The sequence below is a fragment of the Anabas testudineus genome, chromosome 7 (assembly GCF_900324465.2).
Source record: "Anabas testudineus chromosome 7, fAnaTes1.2, whole genome shotgun sequence".
Classification (NCBI taxonomy): domain Eukaryota; kingdom Metazoa; phylum Chordata; class Actinopteri; order Anabantiformes; family Anabantidae; genus Anabas; species Anabas testudineus.
The window spans coordinates 20267659-20291511 of record NC_046616.1 but is presented as its reverse complement, the minus strand read 5'-3'; the positions used below and the strand labels follow the sequence as shown (position 1 = coordinate 20291511).

The window sequence follows — 23853 nt, the reverse complement described above, 5'->3', positions numbered from 1 at the left end:
CACATTTTTCTATGTGGTGCATTTGAAGACCTTATAAGTAAAGTAGAGAGGCTGTATGCTCGTTTCACACACAGTCAATTGTGTCAGTGACAGCTCGTTCACATCCACAGAGTGTTGTGAGTACACAGAGTATGTGTGATGACCCATCCATTCATTAAGTGCAGTTTGCCATCTCAAATTTATCGAACTACAGGTTACATACATCCATGCATTGCTTTGTGTTATTGTCTGGTAGTAAATGGAAGCATTTTGTAATAGTGATGTTGAGTCTTTGAGTACCATCCCTGCTTTTAAGTACTTTTTAACAATGTTAGCAGGTAAAAATGCATGTTAAACATGTTACACCACTTTCATAGAGACCAAAACATGTGAACAGCTACAGCTAGTAAGACTTTCTTTTTAACTATTTTATAATGGTAAAATTAAGAGGATAAGGTATCAAAATGTTAGCATGCTAACAGGCCTGTACTGTTATAACCTTATGCCAAAATTAATTACATTTGTTATTTTCTTCAAAAGTCTACACAACAAAAAACATCATGTCCAAGTGAAAGAAGCTTGTTTGAAATCTTAGCAAATTTATGAAAAATAAAAGACTAAAGCTCCATCAGGTTAGATGGGGATCATCGGTGCACAGACATTTTCAGATCTCTCCAGAAATGTTTACTCAGGTTCTACTCTGGCCTCTGGCTGGACCACTCAAGGATATTCACAAAGTTGTCCTGTAGCCACTCCTTTGTTACCTGGCTGTATACTAAGGGTCGATGCCCTGTTGAAAGATGAACCATTTCCCCAGTCTGAGGTCCAGAGCACTCTGAAACAGGTTTTCAGCAAGGACGTCTCTGTACACTGCTGCATTAATCTTTCCTTTCGATCCCGACTTGTCTCCCAGTTCCTGCCGTTGAAGAACACCCCCACAGCATGATGCTGCCACCACCTTGCGTTACTGAAGGAATGGTATTGGCCAGGTGCTGAGCAGTGCCTGGTTTCATCCAGACATGATGCTTGACATTAAGGCCAAAGAGTTCAATCTTTGTTGCTGAAGCTCTTTCGGAGTGACCATTGGGTTCTTGGTCACCTCCCTGACTAAGGCCCCTCTCTCTTGATTGTTCAGTTTGGCCAGACGGCCCGCTCTAGGAAGAGTCCTGGTGATTTCTTTCATTTACGAATGATAAAGGCCACTGTGATCATTTGGATCCTCAGTGCTGCAGAGGTTTTGGACCTTTCACCAGATCTGTGCCTCATATCGAGGCCATAAAGTCCAGTTCCTTGGACTTTACGGCTTGGTTTGTGCTCTAACATGCTCTGTCAACTGTGGGACCTTATATAGAGGGGTGTATGCATTTCCAAATCTTGTCTAATTAACTGAATTTGTCAGCTATAGTTCCACTTTAACTGTATAAAGAGTATAACACAACTGAGCCTTTTTGTCTTGTGGCAGTGTCTAGATGAGGTTTATTGTCATGTTTCAGATGTCCCTTAGTTGTTAGTTCCGCTAAAGACATTCCCTCTAAATGTGTCAGATTGTTTCATTTATTTGAAACCCAAAAAAGTAAAATGATCCATTAACTTTGTGTTCTCCTGGTTCCCCTCCCATTAATCATCTCACAACCTCAGATTTATCTCGTTACCTCTTGACCCCTTTTTTTTCCAGCAGTCTTTGCCTGGACAAAAGAGAAACATTCACAGAGGTGTGTATATTATTACAACAAATGAGTTTGAGAAAAAAAGTAGACAGAAGATATGACAATTTTCTGTCCAAATGTAATTTTTTTATTATTACACACGCCAGTAACCACAAGTTAAAAAAGTGACTAAAACAACAGTTTGAGGGAGAACTGGCTTAGTGTGGGAGGAAACCCATCATCCCTCCTTTCTTTGCTCCCTCCCTGCTTTTACTCACACCCTCTTTTACCAGTAGTCTGAATCCCTCAAGACGCACTGTCAGACTGAAGCAGAGTCGATATAAAGAGCAGCGCTGGTGGAATCAAGTTAATTCGTCCCAGGACACTGCAGTGGAAATACACGGTCCATCTGGAGCCTCATTAACAGACTATAAACTTACAATATCCTACACCAAAACCAACCAACCGCATCATCTGGAGCATCATGGTAAGATATTACAGTTTGTTACAAACGGGGAAACCTTAAATATGTGCACTTGCATATAGTCTTGCAAGACATTATTTCATGTCTTCGTGTCATGTCATCAAAAGCATCCCAGAACTTTGCACTGAATGTGTTTTAAATGAAACATACTGCTGTTTTCATTATCATGCATATCTTTTGAATGTTTAAAAAAAATCTTCATATTACTCTGTGCATCTTAATAGGTTTATTAGTTTAACAATCACTGGCAGGCAGTTTCATTTTAAGCCTCACAGTGAATAGGAATATGTGATTATTTGGGTTTTTTAGATGTTTGATCTTTAGCAAAGGTCACATTTTAAACTTTAGTCTACTCATATCTTACAATGTCACTCAACAGCAAAAAATCATCTTGGGGGATGTTCTCCCTCAAGGAAAAACAAAAGCTGAAATTCTCAACATGTTGAAACATGACTGCTGCCATTTGGAAAAGGCAACGGTAAATTCAAGCCTGTCTTGTTTTTGACATTGGTTACACTTAATTGAAATAGGAGTGTGCCGAATCAATGAACAACCCACGCTATCATCAGACATTTTTGCACTGCACACTTACATGATGCATATGGAAGCAAAGAAATGTCCTAATAGTTTGAATTTCAGACTTATAAATGACCAGTGTCCGATGCAAGCACTTTACATAGCTTGATTTACTGCATATAAATATTTAACTTCTACCTGCATTTATGTTTTTTATTACTACCACAGAAGGTAATATTAAAGTACAATTTTAAAAAATTGCCTTTTGGGACAGAGTAAGTTTGGTTCAATTTTAGATTTTCAATTAACAAATATAATTTATACCAAATGTTAGGTCAGCATTTAAGTCACTAAATTTGAACAACTTGAATAATGTGTTTGTCACAGTAAAATATTTTACTGCTTTAATTTAGTGGAATCTACATTGTAACAGTGAGTATCCAGCATTTATTGAATTCTTTGGTCCCACAGATGTGCATCTTCACCTGGAATGACTTCCCATATGTGCAAGGCCTTCATTTTTGATAAACAGTTTTAAAGATCCTTAGTTGATATTATTTCTTGATTCTAAAATGGCCTATACTGTATATCCAACAGGAGTATCAAAAGCAGCGTGAACTGTGGACATCCAGATGATACAAATGCTACAATTTAATACATTTTGTGACAAACACCTTAACCTTTATCTGTACTTGCTTGTTTTGTGGACAGAGAGAATGCATTTCTATCCATGTGGGCCAGGCAGGTGTCCAGACAGGAAATGCCTGTTGGGAGCTCTTCTGTCTTGAACACGGTGTTGGTCCTGATGGAGTGCTTCTGGAGGGTCCTGCAGAGTCGAACACTCGTCAAGATCCATTCAACACTTTTTTCAATACTGGGAGCTCTGGACGTCATGTTCCACGAGCAATATATGTAGATCTGGAGCCCACAGTGATTGGTGAGTAGACCTGAACACATATTTACTTTTACCCTCTCTATCTCTGCTTTTTATTATTATTGCCAGCATCCTATGTGACTGGATGCATCTAGTGTAAGCGCATGTTTGACCATATGGGAAATGCAGGTAACCACTGATGGGAACAATGGTATCCGAGCAACAACAATAGTAGCGTCACCTTTACCTTTTATTCAATACTGGCTAACATTTACATAGGTGCACTGTGTAAATAGCAAGTTGCAGTGTGGAATACTAGCCAATATGTCCTTTCAATTTATGATTAAGCAGCTTCACGCACTGAAGACCAAATACTTTGTATTATAATTTGAATATTATTTCATACTTTTTAATGGTTAACTAAACACATTACTGAATAGTACTAACTAAAGAACTAACTAAAAAAAAGCTTTATAAATTTCTTTTAACCTTTTTCTTTTATTATACAAATGCTTCTTATTGTTTCGCCATTACATAAACTGGAATAGTCTAGTTGATGTGCCCAATCTCTTTGAATCAATCTTGTTTGCAGTTCTTAGGTAAGTAAGTTAGTTGTCACGTAAATGCTTCATCAATGAGTCAATAGGATTGAAACGGTTAAAGATAATATCACAGTAAAGTTGATCAGCTAAACACCTGGACATTTCTGTTTTACCGGAAAGAATCCAGATTCAGGGAGGTCTGGTCTGTCAAGTAAAATCAGTTTGCAGTGCATCTGACTGTTCTCACTTAAAAGAAAAACTTTTCTTCTCAGACGAGGTGAGGGTCGGAAAGTACAAAGAACTCTTTCACCCTGAGCAGCTGATCACCGGAAAGGAAGACGCAGCCAACAACTACGCTCGTGGTCATTACACTGTCGGGAAAGAAATAATTGATGGGGTCATGGAGCGTGTTCGTAAAATGGTTAGTAGTAATGATAAAACCTAACTAAAAGGGTTTTTTTTTTTTTTTTAGCAAATACCTATGTTAAATATTTTATTATTTTTATAATTTTCATATAGATAGGTATAAAGTCAAACTAAAAAAATACTTATTTGTAATTTAATGGCTGTCACTCTGGGTTGTTTCTTTACCTCATTAATGAGTGTTTGTTGTGCTCTTGGGGTCATTTTGACTGGCCGCCCACTTCTTGGTAGAGTAGCCACAGTTCCAAAGTGTCTCCATTTAAGTGTAGACTGGTGAATTCTCTAAAGTCTTCGACATCACTTTGTAACCCTTTCCAGCTTTATGTAAATCATAATTTCTTGATTATAGGTCCTCTGAAAGCTGTTTTTGGTGAGGCATGGTTCACATAAGCCAAACTGCCAAATAAGACAGCAAACTGCCGCAAACAGTTGCTTATTTACACAGCAGGCAGTTACAAAGCAACATTATCACTCATTCAAGTCATGTTTGTGGCCACTTGATTAATTTAATTAATTATTAATTTAGTCTAATGTTGCTTTTCTTTTTCCTCTGTGTTTGGCCTTCACCAACTTCTGAGGGATATGTTGTACTGGTTCTATGACTCCGTAAAGGAGTGTGTCAGGGCAGGTAGTGCCCTGTGGCTTTTTTCTTTTAACAGTTTATACTTTGGCTGAAGGCCACGCTGTTACAGTGGTGTAATGTAGTCTAGAAATGTGAGCAGAGCTGCCCATGGTAACTCACGTGACAATTCTCTGTAGGTTAATTGCTACGAGTCACGTGTTTCATATTGTCCCATTGTTGTCATATTGTCATTTTATACATTATATAACATAAAATCTCCATTTCTAGGCATGTTAAGTGATTGGAGACTGTTCTGTCTTTGCTCCTTCTCATCAGACGGACCAGTGCACAGGCCTGCAGGGGTTCCTTGTCTTTCACAGCTTTGGGGGTGGCACCGGCTCTGGCTTCACCTCCCTGCTGATGGAGCGTCTGTCTCTTGATTACGGAAAGAAATCCAAGTTGGAGTTTGCTGTCTACCCAGCTCCCCAGGTATCTACTGCTGTGGTGGAGCCATACAACGCCATTCTGACAACCCACACCACCTTAGAGCACTCTGACTGTGCCTTCATGGTGGACAATGAGGCCATCTATGACATATGTCGTCGCAATATGGACATTGAGAGTCCTGGTTACATCAACCTAAACAGGTTAATCGGTCAGATTGTGTCCTCAATCACAGCTTCTCTTCGTTTCGATGGTGCCCTCAATGTTGATCTGATGGAGTTCCAGACTAACCTGGTCCCATTTCCACGTATCCACTTCCCTCTGGTTACCTATTCACCCATCATCTCGGCTGAGAAAGCTTACCATGAGCAGCTGACTGTGTCTGAGATCACAAGTGCCTGCTTTGAGCCAACCAATCAGATGGTCAAATGTGACCCTCGCCACGGCAAGTACATGGCCTGCTGCATGCTGTTCCGAGGTGACGTTGTCCCTAAGGATGTTAATGCTGCCATTGCAAGCATAAAGACCAGACGCTCCATTCAGTTTGTTGACTGGTGCCCCACAGGTTTCAAGGTGAGTGACTTTACAAAGATAGTGCGTAAAGTATAAGATTCTTTATCTTTGTAATCTTTATCTTTATATCAACAGGTGGGCATTAATTACCAACCTCCAACTGCAGTTCCTGGTGGAGACCTGGCCAAAGTCCAGAGGGCTGTGTGCATGCTGAGCAACACCACTGCCATTGCAGAGGCCTGGTCTCGCCTTGACCACAAGTTTGACCTCATGTACGCTAAGCGTGCGTTCATCCACTGGTATGTGGGCGAGGGCATGGAGGAAGGAGAGTTTGCAGAGGCCAGAGAAGACCTGGCCTGTCTGGAAAAGGATTACGAGGAGTTAGGTCAAATGAGCCCTGATTCTGAAAATGATGACCAAGAGTACTAAAGCCTGTGCGGCCTCTGGGCTGTAATTGCTGCACAGCAAATCAAATTCCATCATATTTTTATATTATGTCATCTTTAAGTTAAGATAAAAAAAACTACTGTAACACATATATACTGTGCTGTGCAGGTCTGTGAAATACTCTTTTCTGTGTTGACTATAAAGCATTAGTTGAGTGGACCAAACACCATGTTTGACAAATCCAGACAGGGACTTTTGGTGCATGTGAATCCTTTCTCTTCCTTAAATAAGAGTAGGCTAATGACAAAACTGTAACATGAAATAATCTAAAATATGGAATTAAACCTTGCATTTTGTTTTGGTTTTCAGCAAAATAAACCAATAAGTGTAATTGTTTGTCTCGCTTGTTAAATTGAGTTTCTTTAAACTAACCTGATCTTGGTTTAGGTCATATTTATGCAGAAACAGGAGAAACTGTCATGGGATCACAAACCAAACGACCAATCACATGCTGCCTATTTAAACAACGAGTCCCGGTAGCCGTGAAGGTGTCACCTGAAGGTATTCATCCGCGCAAATGTAAACATGAGACAGAGTGGAGAATTGTTGTAGAGATTATAGTTTAGAATAGAATAAAAGTCCTTTTCCATGGTTATAACAACGAAATGTCATTTATTATCTGTTAATAACACAAAGTATGTGTGGGCCAGTGGATACAAGAGGAAAATGTCAAGAATCATTTCACTGAAGGATGTCTCTGAACGCAACAGCAGACATCCTCTAACAATAATGGCCTATGTGCGTGTTCCTGCTTTAAATATGGAAATGTTCACTGACGCAAGAAGTAGTCCAACACCACACTGTGGAAACCGAGTGGTGTTTAAAGTTTTATTTAAAAACTAAAATATTGTTATTAGGCCATCCTCAAAAAGCTAAATTTTAAGTATTCATGTATAATGTGTGACCTATTGGGCCTTGAGTACAATCAAATGTAGGCCTACTTATTTACATAAGCCAATATCACAAAATGTACAATTCCAGGTTACAATCTACAGTACATCCTAAACTAGTAAAGGTTGGCCGACTATAACTGTTACCTACTGTAATGTAAGTGTTTGTTAGGCCTGTGATAAGTAAGTATTGTACACACAGTGGTACTAGGGTCACTTACACTATTAATGGATTTCTAAATAGATTTTAAAATGTATTTTGAGGTTTAGGAAGATGTATTATGTAAATCTCATTCAATAACAAACTAATACATTTTTAACTTAATATCTAATAATACATCATACTTGTTTTTTTTTATTAGATCAGATCTTCATGTTGGCATGGCATAATATTAATTTACCTGAAAACAAGGCTAAATCCAGTGTCATGAACCTCCCATGAATAAGAATTTGTAGTTGACTCCTGCAATATATCCATCTGGGCTTCACTCCAGGGGAAATGGAGGCATTTTTTAACTGGTTTCACTTATTTTATACACTAAACTGAAGAAAATCCTTGTCATATATATTGCTAATAAAAATAAATAATTGTTTGAAAAAATAAAATCTTGCCTGATGTTTTAATGATGACAAGATAAGAGGACGGAAGACTAGTGATAGTTGATTTTGTACTAAAGTGGTGAATTTTTTATTAAGTATAAGATACAATAAGAGTAAGCGTGCTTTTGAAGCCTCAGGGAGTTAGGGCAGTCGTTCTGCATGGCTCCAGTCTTACAGTAGAGGTTTAGATCTGCAGTTTAAAGATGAAAATGTGACGTATATATCTATAGATCTAGATATATAAATGTATAGATCTAGATATATACATGTATAAATCTAGATATATAAATGTATAGATCTAGATATATACACACTTTGTTATTGGAATGTGATAAAAACATGTTAACAACGTATTTATTACACCGGAGCAGTAGTAAAAATGGAAACCATACTTGTGTGTAGCTACTTATTAGGATGTCGCTTTAATACCCAGTGATGCGGAGATTGAGAAATCAGAGAGGCATGAATAAGAGCTGTGCGGTGTCTAGTTTTTTGAGCGGACGTGCTCACTGCCTTGGAACATTCTCCTCACTGTGCGTGGATGTGTGTGTGAGTGTGTGTATGTGTGTGAGTGTGTGTATGTGTGTGTGTGTGTGTGTGTGTGTAAGCTGCCTCCTCTCGTGTTGATGTCGACTGAAAGGCAGTAGTCTAACGGTGAACAAGCGGCATTTTAAAAAGAAAAACGCTCCGGGTGAACCGTACCGCGGCCACACTTTGTTTGTTGTGTTTAAAGTAGTGACGTGTCCTGTCCGAGAGACCACCGGGTCGGTCCGAAACGATGAGCCAGTCTCGGCCGGACGAGTTCAAGGCTCCTCCGGAGTGCCCGGTCTTCGAGCCCAGCTGGGAAGAATTTGGAGATCCCTATACCTTCATTAATAAGATCCGTCCCATCGCGGAAAAAACTGGCATTTGCAAAGTCCGCCCGCCCCCGGTGAGTGCGATTAAAGGCGTTAAAACGCTACACGACGCGGATGCTCGGTTAGTTAAGACGGTTGTAGATGGACCTGGGATTTAAAGGGACTGTGCAACATGGCGGAGACTCGGCTATGTTCATTCTTTGTGCTGCACAGCTAGCTAGCGCTCATTTGTGGTTCTTTTACGCTACGTCGTACAGTTTGTGGACGCTTAGCTTGATAGTAACAACATAGACGAGTCAGTGTAGTGAACGTGGATTACAGTGGTGGTCCACTGTGTGTCAACAAAGCCTCGGTGGTCCGGTCTTTGAGTCACTGAGCTAACAGGCTAACTAGCGCTAGCTAACAGCTCAACCTGTCATAATTTAGCTCAGGGCTTTGACATAGGTGGCTATGCGGAAGCCATTCTGCTGCGTAGAAGATGATGGTGATGATGATATAATCCTAAAATATACGTGGACGTTAGCACGTCTTCATTGGTTTTGTCCGTAATTTTGCCCTGACAGCCCCACAGTTAATTAGGGATTATTTGTTGGAGAGCATCATCATGCAGTTGGTCACTCACTGTGTTTTCAGCGTGTGATCCGTCACTTGTCGGTCAAGTGGCAGTTTTTAATGAATAGGCCATCAGAAGCAGTGTGTATTTGTTTCATGAGCCAGGCTTGATATCAGTAATACCCCCTTTATGTTGTAGCATTAAATAAATTACTTCATAATGGTACAATGGTACAACATTGGGATGTATAATTACAAAGACCACTGTTGCTGTTATATACAGAGTTTTTGAAGTGGTTTAACCTGACATATTGAACACCATTGCAGTTGTATTGTACATGATTATAATTTGTTGAAGATAAGATGAGCTACTGTTCATGTATGAGCCTGTGTTGTAGGGTGTTGTCCTCCATGTTGGCTTTGTGGTAAGCTGGGCTGGTGAGTGAGTCTTCCATCTGGCCATTTTGTGTGCCAGTGGAGAGGATGGTGGCTACTGACTTAAAACAAGAACTTGGATATCAGCTTGTATAATAGGCTATTGTCATTATCTATGCTTGGCTGAGTGTGTTATGGACATAATTATTGACTGATGTGAGCTATAAACTGAAAAGGAGCGCTGTGTTCTTACAGTAACAAGAGGCCTTGTTTTTTCTGCTAAACTTGGTTCTAACATTGGTTTTGAAACCCACAATGATGTAGTCATATCATTTGTCTGCCAAATTTCAGTTTAGTTAAGTCACTAAATGAAAAGTACTCAAATTTGAGTCTAATCTTTGAAATTAAATGTCACACATGGAAAAGCTTCAAATGGAATATGAATAAATAAATAAATAAACAATAGACTTTGTAATATCACTTACCAATGCAAGAATGAAAGTCATGAAAACTACTCACTAGACAACTTTTAAGGCTACATGTTACTGCCGCCTTCATGTGTCATTTTGTTGCTGTTTAGGGCTGGCAGCCTCCATTTGCTTGCGATGTGGACAGACTTCACTTTGTTCCTCGGATCCAGAGGCTCAATGAGCTGGAGGTGAGTTTTGTTAGTCAGAATATAACAATGATTATTTAGCTATATCTGTCTCTACTTTAGATTTGTACATTTAATCGTCTTCCTTGCTAATGTGACTACCAAGCCTACACAGGCTACACTGATATTTATGATCATAGAACAAAGAAAAAATCATGTTATTAATGTTTTGTTATAATGTAACATGTACAATGATAAATTGCACATTTGGAACCTTGATTTTTTTAAATTAATCCATGCTTTTAACGATAAAACTGGGTGCATTTATTTATTTATTTATTTTAAACAATAGAACACAATACCGTGTGATTTTTGGATAAAAATAACCCACTATATTGTTTTCTCCAGTGATTATGTCAGTTTTCCTCAAATGTCCTGAATTCCTAGAATTTAATTTATTTGTAGCTGACTGCTATCATTGCTTGCATCTTTTCTCAGGCACAGACTAGAGTCAAGCTCAACTTCTTGGACCAGATTGCCAAATTTTGGGATTTGCAGGGATGTACCCTGAAGATTCCTCACGTGGAAAGGAAGATTTTGGATCTATATACGCTAAATAAGGTTGCTAATTCACATCACTGTAAATATATATCTATTTTAAAATGCTATTCAGCAACTAACACGATGATGAATGCAAACTGCCGTCATTTCAGCTGGTGGCAGATGAAGGTGGATTTGACATTGTCTGTCGGGACAGGCGATGGACCAAGATTGCACTACAAATGGGCTTTGCTCCTGGCAAAGCTGTCGGTTCACACCTGCGAGGGCATTATGAGAGAATCCTCTATCCCTACAATCTCTTTCAGAGTGGAGCAAACCTGCTTGTGAGTTAGACACACATCTCAATATGAAATACTATCTTGATTATACACTCAGTGACGCTGTCATACATACACTAAATAGTGTTATAGCTTAAAACAAAGACTTAATATTACCCTTTTATCACTACAAATGAATACAAAGTTTAATCACTATTTTTTTATTATTAGAAATGATAAATAATTAGGGCTTCACTTTGAATTGGAAGCTACTACAAAGACACATAGAAATATGGGCTATTTGGATGTGCATGGTTTGTTTTGGATTTCAACCTAGAGTGGAAAGCAAAACTAATGGCACTGTGTGCAGTTTCCATTTTTCTGAATAAACTGACTATAAAATGTGATCTGATCTTCACCACAGCCACAAATATCAACCAATACAATATTTCTAGTTCATAATCTTTCACGTCTTTACCGAACACACCCAATAAACATACAGAAATATGGTGGAAAAAGTGATAGCAAGTTTTTTTTAATAAATGGTTTAACCACCTTTAGCAGCAAAAACCTAAAGCAAGCTTTTCCTGTAGCTGTGGATCAGTCTCACACAACATCCCAGATGAACTTTGAACCATTTGAACCATTCTTCCTCACAGAACTGCTTAAGATCAAACATATTCTTAGGATGTCTTTTGTGAACAGCTCTTTTCATATCATTCCACAACATTTCTATATGGCTGAGGTCTGGGCTTTGACTGGGATTTTGTGTATCTAAAACAGTTCTGTAGAAGATTTACTTTGTCCTTTCTCCTGCTGCATTACCCGGCTTTTGCTTATGAATACCAAATTGTCACCATTGATAGAGAATGTTTCTAGCTTTCCACTGATGAATATCTAACTAACTAACTAGCTACAGGTAAATAAGCAACTCTTGCTCATAGGTCTGTGTTCCTTCTTTGAGAGGCATGGCTCACATTAGCTGATGCTGCTTGTGAATAGCACACTGATGTGAAAAAACATGAAATACTGTGACTGTTTGGGTTTTATCAGATAGGACATACTGTGTTTGTTGCCATTTATGACTTTGGTGAGATCAGTTTATAAAGAGAATCTGGAAATTTCGAAGAATGTCATTACTTTTTTCCCTACTGTATGTCTACGTTTATTCAGACATGATTGCATATTTTATGTAGAGTTGAAAGTTTTGAATTTGCAATACTTTTCACATTACATTTGTTGTCTTAATAATATAATCCTCAGTTGTGTGATTAAATCGCATTCACATCCTAATATTTATAATGTTGTGCAAGAGAGCTTATCCAGCCTCCTGAGATTGGTACTGTGTGACAGTGGACAGGTCACTCTAAATTGTTTAATTACCCAAGCTCTCTCTTGCCTCAGGAACCAGATCCAGCTTCCAAACTAATGCATTTGGATGATGATACAGAATTTGAAAAGGTACGTTTAGGTCATGGTTAAAAAGCCACTTGACCTCACAGTTGAATGCATGGGATTGAGCATTACACAATATAATTTCGCCTTAATGATACTATATATATATATATATATATATAATTATAACTTAACAATAATATAATAATTTTTTAATTTTTCTTTAACAGACATCAGACAGTCCTTTTTTAGTTCCTTTCTATCCTTCTCTGTCTTTCATTTGATTGGCATGTTCCTCTGTGCTCCATTTTAGGGACAACAAAGTGTAACTAACCACATCCTTCTTACAGCCTGATTTATCTTGTGGCTGTTTAAGTTGAACTTATATACATACAGACACAGCCTTTGATAGAGTATGTTCGAGTTTTTCACAGTTGAAAGCTGCTGATAATTCTAGTAGTTATCATATAGAATTATGCACTTTGTTTTTTTAACAGTGGTAAACTCAAGCAATAATCATGTAAGTGCATCTCTTTTAAATGTTTGTGGTCCACATCCAAATCTATCCTTGATGTGTTTGAATTTTTAGATTAAAATAACATGATCACAACTTTCCAACGAGAAGTATGATTGCTGCAGAGCACATGGGTATTTCCAGTAACAAAAGCTTTTTAGTAGCTCTGGTTTTAACAGGCAAATTATTTCCTCCAGTGTGTTCAGATGCCGGCGAACAGCACAGGGAGCACAGAATGCATGGACACCAAGGAACACAAGCTGCAGCAGCAGGCTCAGAGGCAGGCTGTCCAGACGCCTGACACTTGCCCCAGTGCTCGCAGAGCCAAACGCATGAAGCCTGAGGTGGGTGTGGTTGCAAAGAGCAAAACGAACCTCACGTCATTCATCACCATTCTCCACATATTTATAAACACACATCAAATTTTAGTAGTTTACTAGCGGTTTTCCTTCCTTTTTTACTGTAGACCGTCTGTGTGAAGACTGAACCCGGTGAGGCTGGTGAGAGCAAGCCAAATCTGAGGAGGAGGATGGGTTCTTTTGTTGCCAAACCAGAATCAGGTCAGACTCCGTCTCCCAGAATGAACAGTATTTGCAGTAATATGTTTTTTTAACCTTCACTATTTAACATGTTTAAGCAGTGTATGTATATTTGGTCTCTGGTTACAGTTATTGTAATTCACTTTTAAGCGTTAATGATTCAATTAAGCATTTCTCAGCAGCTATGACTCTTTGCGTTAACTGAACAGATAATGAATCGCAATATTGTAAAACATTTTTGTAATAATATAAAATATTTGTTATTATATTATGATGAATCTATCTTGAATCTTAATTGATGACAGATATTTTACATTTAAAAGCATCTTGCATCTTTACCCACAGCTATATTTAAGTGTTAAATTAAATGTTTATTAGTAATTTAGTGTTACCATATTTACTATACAAGCTTTTGCTATGACCTAAGTGCTATGCTGGAAATGGTGTTAGTAATGTTTCCTGTTGTCTTGCAGAAAAAGAGATTCCTATTCTAGTGAAACAGGAACCAGTTGAAAGTAAAGAACCAATCATTGAAGCTGATAAATCAAAGTCGCGCTACAAAAAGATCATCCCCACAGTACCTCCGAGTCCAGTGAGTAGAAAAATGTATAGACTTGTCAGGTTAATATATCAAACATCTAAACTCAACTTAACATAACAAAAAAAAAATATATATATATATATACTCAAAGTGGCAAAGAATTTTGAAAATGTTTTCAATTCAAATACTACATAACGCCCTCAAATTTGGAAGTACACGTTGGTCCAAGTTTCTTACAATACAGTCCATTTACACTTTATTAGACTAGCTGTTTCTGTTATTTACTTTGCATCCAATTTAAATCAGTAAGGGGATAATTATCTTAAAGTTGGATCTACAAGTCATTAAACATAAAACAAAATTAACATTATCAACATAGTGAAGAAGAATTTATTGCAAGAGTGTTATATTAGACTGCTGCAGTTTTAGCTTGGTGTACCCAATAAACGGCCAACTGAGTGTTGGAATTTAGAAATTCCTTATCTATGTAATACATTTGGTGAGATGCTCCAATTTGAAAATATACTCTGTAAAGAAGAGTTTTGCACATTATTTTTGTCACTTTTCTCAACAGTCACATGTTTTGAAAAAAATCCTTTTGATCTCCAGGTGGATCTGGTTGTGTGTCTGGTGTGCGGCAGTGGGGGAGATGAAGACCGTCTGTTACTTTGTGATGGCTGTGATGACAGCTATCACACTTTCTGCCTGATTCCTCCTCTACACGACGTCCCCAAAGGAGACTGGAGGTGCCCCAAGTGTCTGGCTCAGGTGAGAATGAACTTAAATGACTCTGGATTAATAATCTGCACAGTCTAAAAAAAAAAAACAGAGAAATGTCTGTGAAGGCAAATGGCTCAAAAAAACACTAACACTTCTAACATATTTGTTCAATGATTATTTTTATCTTATCCACAGGAATGCAGCAAACCTCATGAGGGATTCGGTTTTGAACAAGCTTCCAGAGACTATTCCCTGAGAGCATTTGGACAAATGGCTGATGCCTTCAAATCTGATTACTTCAACATGCCAGTTCATGTGAGTAGAAACAAATGGTTTTACATAAATAAACCTGTCAAATCTCCCTTGGTGTATTTTAAATATGAGTTTTTTTTTTTTATTCTGTGTGTTGTACAGATGGTACCCACAGAGCTGGTGGAGAAAGAGTTTTGGCGTTTGGTTGGAGCCATCGACGAGGACGTTACTGTAGAATACGGAGCTGATATTGCCTCAAAGGAGTTTGGCAGCGGATTCCCCATTCCAAATGGAAAATTTAAGGTTTCTCCAGCTGATGAGGTAAAGTAATGCCCATATTCTGAAAATACTTAAAGTGTGTCTTTCTGGTGTGCAGTATGTATTTGTGTATTGCTGGTATTATTAAGCATTGATCTGACTATGTTGTCACTCTTCTAGAAATACCTCAAGTGTGGATGGAACCTCAACAACCTTGCAATGATGAAGCCTTCTGTACTAACTCATGTGACAGCTGACATCTGTGGAATGACGCTGCCTTGGCTTTATGTTGGCATGTGTTTCTCCTCTTTTTGCTGGCACATTGAGGATCATTGGAGCTACTCCATCAATTACCTGCACTGGTACTTAAGAAAAGCTCAGCTAGTTTTCTGACTTTTTCTTTGGTTTATGTTTAATAATCCCACCTGTTATCTTGATAACACTAAACTCATGGTCATTATATTCGTTACTTTAAGGGGAGAACCCAAAACCTGGTATGGAGCTCCTGGTTTTGCTGCAGAACAGCTGGAAGAGGTGATGAAGAAACTGGCCCCGGAGCTGTTTGAATCTCAGCCTGACCTGTTGCACCAGCTTGTCACCATCATGAACCCCAACACCCTGATGGCCCATGGAGTCCCAGTATGTGTTTGACTTTCACATGCAAGGATGTCTTTCCCAACAGCTGACAGCTGATACTTGAAAAATTTATATTTCTAACAGGAACAAGAATCATCTTTTGTCTCTTGTCTGCTTCAGATTTACAGAACAAACCAGTGTGCTGGTGAGTTTGTCATTACATTTCCCAGGGCCTACCACAGTGGTTTCAATCAGGGCTTCAACTTTGCTGAGGCGGTCAACTTCTGCACTGTGGACTGGGTATGTGTCACTTAATTTTTAATCACTTAATTTTTTTTGTTCATAACTAGATGTTGGTAAAAGTAATCAAAATATTTCTTCAAGCATAATGGCATAAAAAGGCAGAGAACTCAACTAAACAATTGCTCAATTTTTAATTGTTTATTATTTCACAACACTACACAGAAAACTAATATCCCAGTGGTTGCTAAGAAACACACAAGTGCTGGTTATAAGCTATTATTGTTAATGCATTAGTATTCAGATTAGCTTCCATATAAAACATATGTGCTTTGTAAAGGCCACCAATATGAACTGAAGGGAAGTAAAGACTGCGTTTATTGTAGATTTTATCGATTTTTATTTTCCCTAGTTCAACTAAAAAATATTTTCAATAGTCAGTTAATCACTGGACAAGCAAATGAACAACTAGTTAGATCCCTTCTTTACATGCCTTGTTTTTCCCAACCAGGGACCCGAAAACAAATAATATTTATTGACTCAATTACCAGGAAATAGTCACATTTTAATCTGGAACCAGTGAAATGTTACCATATTCAAAGTTGTTGCAGAGTAGTTCTTTCCTGAACTTTGTGCATTTGACCTGATAGGTACTGTCATTACAAACCATTTCTTTCCTTTCTGTGATACCAGATGCCTCTTGGCAGGCAGTGTGTTGACCACTATCGTATGCTTCACCGATATAATGTGTTCTCCCACGATGAGATGGTGTGCAACATGGCCTCCAAAGCAGACACGCTCAACATGGTCCTGGCCTCAGCTGTCCACAAGGACATGCTTATCATGATCCGAGAAGAGCAGCAACAGAGAGAGAAAGTGAAGAAAATGGTAGGGCGGTCCTCAGTATCTTGTCAATACCTTGGTACACTGTGAATTTTGAGCTTTTGTGCCAAAATTAAACATATTTAAAAAAATATTTTTCCCTCGTTTTATTCTACACACGTCCTAAACATCTTTCCGCAAAATAACTTTAACATTTTTCATGGGTAGTAACGTAAGGTTCTAGGCTTTAACACAGTGCAAAAAGGTATCATGTTCATCATGTGGGATTTGCTTTAAACATCTTTGTTGTCTTTAGGGGGTTTTGCATTGCAAAGAGGCAAAATATGATCACCTTCAGGACGATGAGCGGCAGTGCATCAAGTGTAAGACCACCTGCTACCTGTCAGCCGTCACCTGTTCCTGTAGCCCAGGAATACTGGTCTGTCTGCACCACATCAGTGATCTATGTTCCTGCCCCATCACCAGCTACACACTGAAGTAAGTCCCTCTGGAATTGATTAAGTGGTAGTCAACGGGTTTTGTGTGCAGCGGTCAGACCATATAAATATACATATATATGTATATATGTAATGTAATGTAATATATCTTTATTTTTATAATCTATAAAAAGATTTTTGTGTCTTACTATCACTGTATACAACGTGAATTGAGTTTTTTGTTTTCCCCTGCAGTTACAGATACACACTGGACGACCTGTTCCCCATGATGAATGCTGTGAAGCAACGAGCTGAGCTGTATGATGAATGGGCCTCCCGTGTGACAGAGACTCTAGAGGCTAAACTGGAAAAGAAAAAAAGTAAGCAGCAAAGAGCAGATGAGAAAACAAAGCACTGAAGGAACATACCACTGGTTTTATTTGTTTAAGGCATAGAACTGCTATTTGTAAGGTGATACACCTTAACATTTTGTGCTTTGCCTGCCAAAACATGTCTGCAAACCCTGGGTAATTATACTTTCATAGTTAAACCATTGTTCCACTGCTAATTTCAGTGATGGAGATACCGTATAACTTATGTCTGGTAATGGTTAGGGTCGTTTTCCCTGTTTAGTTTATGTGCCACCATTAATTAATTTAACAAAACTATGGTCTAGTGTTTTTTTTCTATGATGCTTTAGGTGGTAATGTAATGTAAGATACAAACACAGAATTTGCTGAGTTGATCTGTCCAAAACCACTGGTATTTTCCTTTAGGCAAATGTTGCAACAACATCTGTGACCCAAATTCAGTTGCTTAACAATGTGTTAGGTTATTTAAACTGTAAATGTTGTGTGTCAGGCTGTGATGAAGTAGGTGTTCTCTCTTCAGGTTTGCCTGTCTTTCGAGCGCTTATTGTTGAATCAGAGTCCAAGCTGTTCCCCGACAATGACCTGCTGCGTCGGCTACGTCTGGTCACACAAGATGCCGAGAAGTGCTCCTCAGTGGCACAGCAGCTGTTGAATGGCAAGAGGCAGACCAGGTAGCATTAAGTTTTTATTACATCAAAAGTATTTAGATGAGTCATCTTTGCATTTCCTAAAAGTAAGGAAACTGTATTATTATCATTCACTGGACGTCTTTGCCTAGGTTTCGATGTGGCAGTGAGAAATCACGGAGCCAGTTGACGGTGGAGGAGTTGAGTTCATTCGTGAGGCAGCTGTACAACCTCTCCTGTAGTCTCCCTCAGGCCCCATTGTTGAAGGTAGGCTTAAGAGGAGCAATGCATCGTGTGATGTCACCACAGTTAAACCACATGAAGTTTAATATGAGCACAGTTTCTGTTGTGTTCCGTCACCTTGGTGCATGCTTTACCGGACATTATGTTGTTATCCTGTCATCTGTGAATCTGTAGACACATTAACATGATAAGTCAAGAATAATACATAATAGAAACTAAATCTTTATGCCACAGATACTCAATATGGAGTAGATGATGTGGTTCTATTTTGGAGCACTTTTCTGCATAAATGTTTTACAGTTATGAAGGAACATCTGAGTTCCCAGAAACTCTTGTGAGCTCCTAAGTTTAGATCGAAATATAAACAAAGAAAACAACTGGTATGAATAATCACTGTTAATTATTGCACTAATTGGTTTAGTTGGGAGGAGACAGACTTTTGTTGTGAACATGATGGTGATATATACAGTAGTAGAAACTTGATTCTCATCAACACGGAAACCAGGTATACAAATTAATTTAGAATTCTTGTATGTCGGGATTGACTTTAGGAACTCTTGAATCGCATCGAAGACTTCCAACAGCACAGTGAGAAGGTCTTGGCAGATGAACTTCCTAGCATCGCAGAGATTCAGAGTCTGTTAGACGTCAGCTTTGACTTTGACGTGGAGCTGCCTGAGCTGCCTCGCCTCAGAGTGAGGCTGGAACAGGCACGCTGGCTGGAAGCTGTGCAGCAGGCCAGCGCTCAGCCTGCCACCCTGAGTCTGGAGACCATGAGGAGGCTCATCGACCAGGGAGTCGGCCTTTCACCTCATCCATCTGTGGAGAAAGCCATGGCACGCCTCCAGGAGCAGCTCACTGTTTCTGAGCACTGGGAGGACAAGGCGAGCAGTCTCCTTAAAGCCAGGTGAGGGCAGCACAGCCTGATCGATGATGATGTTAGAATCTAAAATACAGGGAGGAAAAACAGAAACCTTAACAACAAAATATTGTCATTTAACAGGTTGTCACGCTCTGTTAAAAGCTGTTGAATCTAAAAACAAATCTGTTCCTAAAAATAGTTTTATTCTTAAAGAGATAGTTTAACTTTCTGTCCAGGTATTTGCACTGATTGTAACTGAATACTGTAATATTACATCAGTGCTCCTGATTTTGCTTCATTTTACTTACAGCTAGTGCAAAATGCTGCTGCTAGAATATTCAACAAGATCAACAAAAAGTGAGCATCATGTTTAGTTCTGCCCTCATTCCATTGGTACTCAGTGCTGTTCAGTATTAACTGTCACAAATGCTTTTCAGAGGCTTTTAATGGCATGGCTGTGAAGAATGTGCATCTCTTCTTTACATTGTCAGGAAAAATAAACTAATTTCAAATCAGGGATTAAATTTCTTCAGTTTCCAAAAGTTATGTTCCTTCATCATGCTTAGTTTCCTGCAGCTTGTTTTTTTTGTGTTTCACAATATTAATAATATTGTTATTATTGTGTTTTTAGTGTTATGTCCAAGACTTTTCTCTTTACTTATGTTTGAATGCAAAAAATATTGATTTTAAAAGTAAATGTAGGATTTAACTTAAAAATACTATGGGTACAGGATATTTTCAACATTTTGTTGTGTTTGTTGGAAAAAGAATCTTTCTGTGAGGACGTCTGAAGAAGATGACATGACAGTTTTTGTTATGCGTAGTTATTAACTTGGCGGTGAAGAAAGTATTGTCTCCAAGTTTATTACCAACTGGATAATGTTTCTTTTTAATGCCCACAGACCACCACACTCCATAGAGACTCTTAGAGCTGTTGCTGACAAGACGTCTGGCATCCCCGCTTACCTCCCAAACTGCTTGCTCCTGAAAGACACCATCAGGAAGGCCCAAGAATGGCTTCAAGAAGCTGAGGAGCTTCAGGTTAGGACACACTTCATTTTACATGTCTGTGGGGTCATGACTGTGGGGGGTATTATCAGTGTTATTCTGTGTGTATGAAGGTTTGTCATTGAAACGCTGGAATAATCTACTTATTTCAGGCCAGTGGTTCAGTACTGATGGTGGACAGCCTCTCTGACATGGTGCTACGGGGCCAAGCCATCCAAGTCCACCTGGAGCCTTTAGACAAGCTGGAGTCTCTAATGGCTGAAGTGCAAGAATGGAAAGAATCTGCAGCTACAACTTTCCTTCACAAAGATTCAACTGTAACATTACTGGAGGTAAAAATCCCACAAATTAAAAATGAAAATTATTACATTAATAATTAATTAATAAATAATTAAGCCCCTGGTAAAAAACAAGAACTGGCTCGCACATTCAGTAAAGAAGAAACAAGAGCCACTAGTCACTGGCCTGTTGGCATTGGTGAAAGAGGTCCTCAAACTTTTTAAGTAAAGGTGGGACTGCCACAGTCTAGAAATACTCAAATGGTAATTTTTATTTATTATTTGAATTCCACTGAGTGGTTCGTGAATTTCATACCAGAGATCAATAGTCGTATAATTATACTGTCATTTGTATTATGAATCAGATTCTAAAAAGTAACTAGTATCTAAAGTTATTGCATAAAATGTACCACTGCCTGTGCAACAGCCTCAGTTATTTTGTTCATCACAGGTCCTTTGCCCAAGATGTGAAGTCGGAAATGCAGGTTCTCCAAAGAGGAAGGTCAAGAAAGGAAAAGAATCTCTTAAAAGTAACAAGAAGAAAACACCAAGGCTCAACACTCTTAGTGATGTGGAAAAAGCTCTTTCAGAGACCAAGGATTCTACCTCTGCAGTAAGTGTAGTAATTAGACTATACATGACTATATAAAGGACATTATTATAAATTAGGTTTGCTTAACTTTCAGTAACTGACTTTCTTTCTTTCTCTGACTCTATTTTATTAATCAGATGGCAACTCTGGAGGAGCTGCGTGTGAGGGAGATGGAGGCTTTCTCTAATCTCAGGGCAGCAAATGAGTCAAAGCTCCTTCCCACAGCAGACTGCATGAACCTAAAAGTGTGTGTCTGTCAGAAAGCCCCCATGGGGGCGATGCTGCAGTGTGAACTCTGCAGGGATGCCTTCCACAGCGTGTGTGTCAAAGACCTGTCAGATTCCTGCGAAACGCGGCCGTGGCTCTGTCCGCAGTGCCACCGATCAGAAAAACCCCCCTTGAACAAAGCCCTCTCTCTGCTAACGTCCCTGCGGCACATAGGGGTGCGCCTGCCAGAGGGGGACGCACTTCACTATCTTGTTGAGAGAACAATTAACTGGCAGCAGCGAGCGCAGCAGATTTCACAATCATGTAACCTCCCAGAACTAGAAGAGAGACCAGGAACTCCTCCCACCCTAACCTGCTGTGTCTCAGACAGTGATGACGCTCACAACAACAATCAGGTCACTCATCTGCTTGTTTCACTTTTTCTATCAGCTCACTGAAAATGTTTTGTTTGCAAATAATTTGGAATTTTTGTTTTGATACAGGCTCCCTGTTTGACTCCAGAGTGGAGCAGAACCAGCCATACCCAGACTGTCTTCTACACGGAGCAGAGATGCATACCGCTGCAGGGTCAGTGACTCTCCATCATAAGTAAACCTGAGTTATGGTCAGTCATTCATTTTACAGTATTATTTATATTCTGGGTATTTTTTGTGTGTGACAGGCCTGAGTTGGGATCTGGATGAGTTGATAGTGGAGGGGCTTCTACTGCAGGTGTCTCTGCCAGAGGTCCAGAGTCTATACCATGTTTTATTGGACAGAACCAGCAGCTGGCACACAAACACAGACTGTGACAAACAAATGCAGTTTAACTCTCAGGGAATAAATCTGCCAGCTGACCAGGTACCTACCAATAAGAACTTGGTTAACAATACACATCATAAGGGCCTCAGTATCAGTTTTCATTTTGTTTTTTATTTTTAGGATGGCATCACCACCTCAGAAAAGAAGGCAAAGCGGCGCCTGGAGACAGAAGGTTTAGATGCAGAGCGCAGGGTGAAGAACAAGAAGCCCTCTCACAAAAGACAGAAGATGAATAAAAAGAACCTGCAGCGCCGGCCGACCTCAACCTCATCCTCCCCGCGCTCCGATTTCTCCCAGTCTGATGATTCAGAGGAGGAAATTGCTGTGTGTCCAGCAGAGAGGTGTCAGCAGCCAGAGGGAGACGAGGTGAGGAAAAAACACTGTGAGGCGACAGTAGAATCTCTGAAATGCAGTTTATCAATTGTCAAGGACAGTGTACCTTCCACTTTAAGGTGATACCAGGTACTGTAAATACATATGTGCATCAAAAGTGTCATTTAGAAAAGTGAACTTAGCAGTATAGGAAGATTTTTGCAGCTCTGGATTTTACTCTGTTAAAGTTTCTTTGAATATCATGAAAGTTATGCTGGTGATGCAGGAGGTGGTGATGTACTCAACAGTTCTGTAGATCTGACTGAATGACTGCAGTGATATTTGAAGAGCAGCACTCAGCATTCTCAGGATCAGGTTATCTGAAGCTTAAATAATGTTTCAGCAGGCTGAGATAATTAGATCAAGTTGATATATCTGCATATTTCTACTGTGCATTACAGTATACACTATCTGCAGGTCTGGGAAAGCACTTAGCACACATATTGTCATATTGAAAAAAAAGGTTTAAAATAGCATTTTATGTGAAAGTTGAAGTCTTGTATATGAAAAGGTAACGCTCGTTGTGACAAACCCACAGAAAATTTACTCCCAAATCTGCAATTCTTATGTTCACCAGATGCACATAAACACAGCTCTCAATCAATGAGAAATAAGGAATCGTTAGCTAACACGTTCATATCATGTTCTGTTCCCCTCGGGTAGCAGGAATAACAATGTTAAACCATGGTGTGTGTGCCGGCAGGTGGACTGGGTCCAGTGTGACGGCAGCTGTAACCAGTGGTTTCACCAAGCCTGTGTTGGAGTTACGCCCGAGATGGCAGAGAAGGAGGACTACATTTGTGTCAGGTGTACACTGAATGATGGACACACAAGAAAATGAAGAAAGCTCAGGTCTCTCTGGAGGAAGGCTGAAGAGGCCTACCTGTCATCAGCCTGTTATTGGAGCCACCAGTCTGGATGTGTCACTGACCTTCTTACCCCCGACAACTCCCTTGCGTCTGTCCAACCCTTTTGTAACAACGGTGCTATCTCCTCTTTGACTTGTTGTTCAAAATGTTTAGTTTTTTTTTGTATTTTTACATATTATATATATATTATAT

The 23853-nt window shown here is 39.2% G+C and overlaps 2 protein-coding genes across 2 annotated transcripts; both read left to right on the top strand.

The window, feature by feature from the left end:
• Window positions 1–1912: 1912 nt before the first annotated feature.
• tuba8l (tubulin, alpha 8 like) lies at window positions 1913–6958 on the top strand. The gene is made up of 5 exons (XM_026367236.1): window positions 1913–2112; window positions 3337–3562; window positions 4314–4462; window positions 5363–6043; window positions 6119–6958. Exons 1-5 carry the CDS (start codon window positions 2110–2112, stop codon window positions 6410–6412), a joined length of 1353 nt encoding a protein of 450 aa, XP_026223021.1. The 5' UTR covers window positions 1913–2109; the 3' UTR covers window positions 6413–6958.
• Window positions 6959–8661: 1703 nt separating this feature from the next.
• On the top strand, window positions 8662–23633 carry kdm5bb (lysine (K)-specific demethylase 5Bb). The gene is made up of 28 exons (XM_026367157.1): window positions 8662–8851; window positions 10285–10362; window positions 10798–10920; window positions 11013–11183; window positions 12522–12578; window positions 13224–13370; window positions 13493–13586; window positions 14039–14157; window positions 14716–14874; window positions 15022–15141; window positions 15241–15399; window positions 15517–15698; window positions 15813–15975; window positions 16093–16212; window positions 16846–17040; window positions 17291–17472; window positions 17667–17791; window positions 18303–18453; window positions 18561–18675; window positions 19203–19558; window positions 20416–20554; window positions 20674–20853; window positions 21251–21412; window positions 21529–22014; window positions 22102–22186; window positions 22281–22459; window positions 22541–22786; window positions 23496–23633. The coding sequence occupies exons 1-28, from the start codon at window positions 8699–8701 to the stop codon at window positions 23631–23633; spliced, it is 4584 nt and encodes a 1527-aa protein (XP_026222942.1). The 5' UTR covers window positions 8662–8698.
• The last annotated feature ends 220 nt before the right edge of the window (window positions 23634–23853 follow it).

Coding starts and splice junctions, on each gene's coding strand:
- tuba8l (XM_026367236.1), top strand. Junction 3,563..4,313: donor TCTGGAGCCCACAGTGATTG/GTGAGTAGACCT, acceptor TTTTCTTCTCAG/ACGAGGTGAGGGTCGGAAAG. Junction 6,044..6,118: donor GGTGCCCCACAGGTTTCAAG/GTGAGTGACTTT, acceptor TTATATCAACAG/GTGGGCATTAATTACCAACC.
- kdm5bb (XM_026367157.1), top strand. CDS start 8,699: ATGAGCCAGTCTCGGCCGGACGAGTTCAAGGCTCCTCCGGAGTGCCCG. Junction 16,213..16,845: donor ACTTCTGCACTGTGGACTGG/GTATGTGTCACT, acceptor CTGTGATACCAG/ATGCCTCTTGGCAGGCAGTG. Junction 20,555..20,673: donor AAGAAGCTGAGGAGCTTCAG/GTTAGGACACAC, acceptor TACTTATTTCAG/GCCAGTGGTTCAGTACTGAT.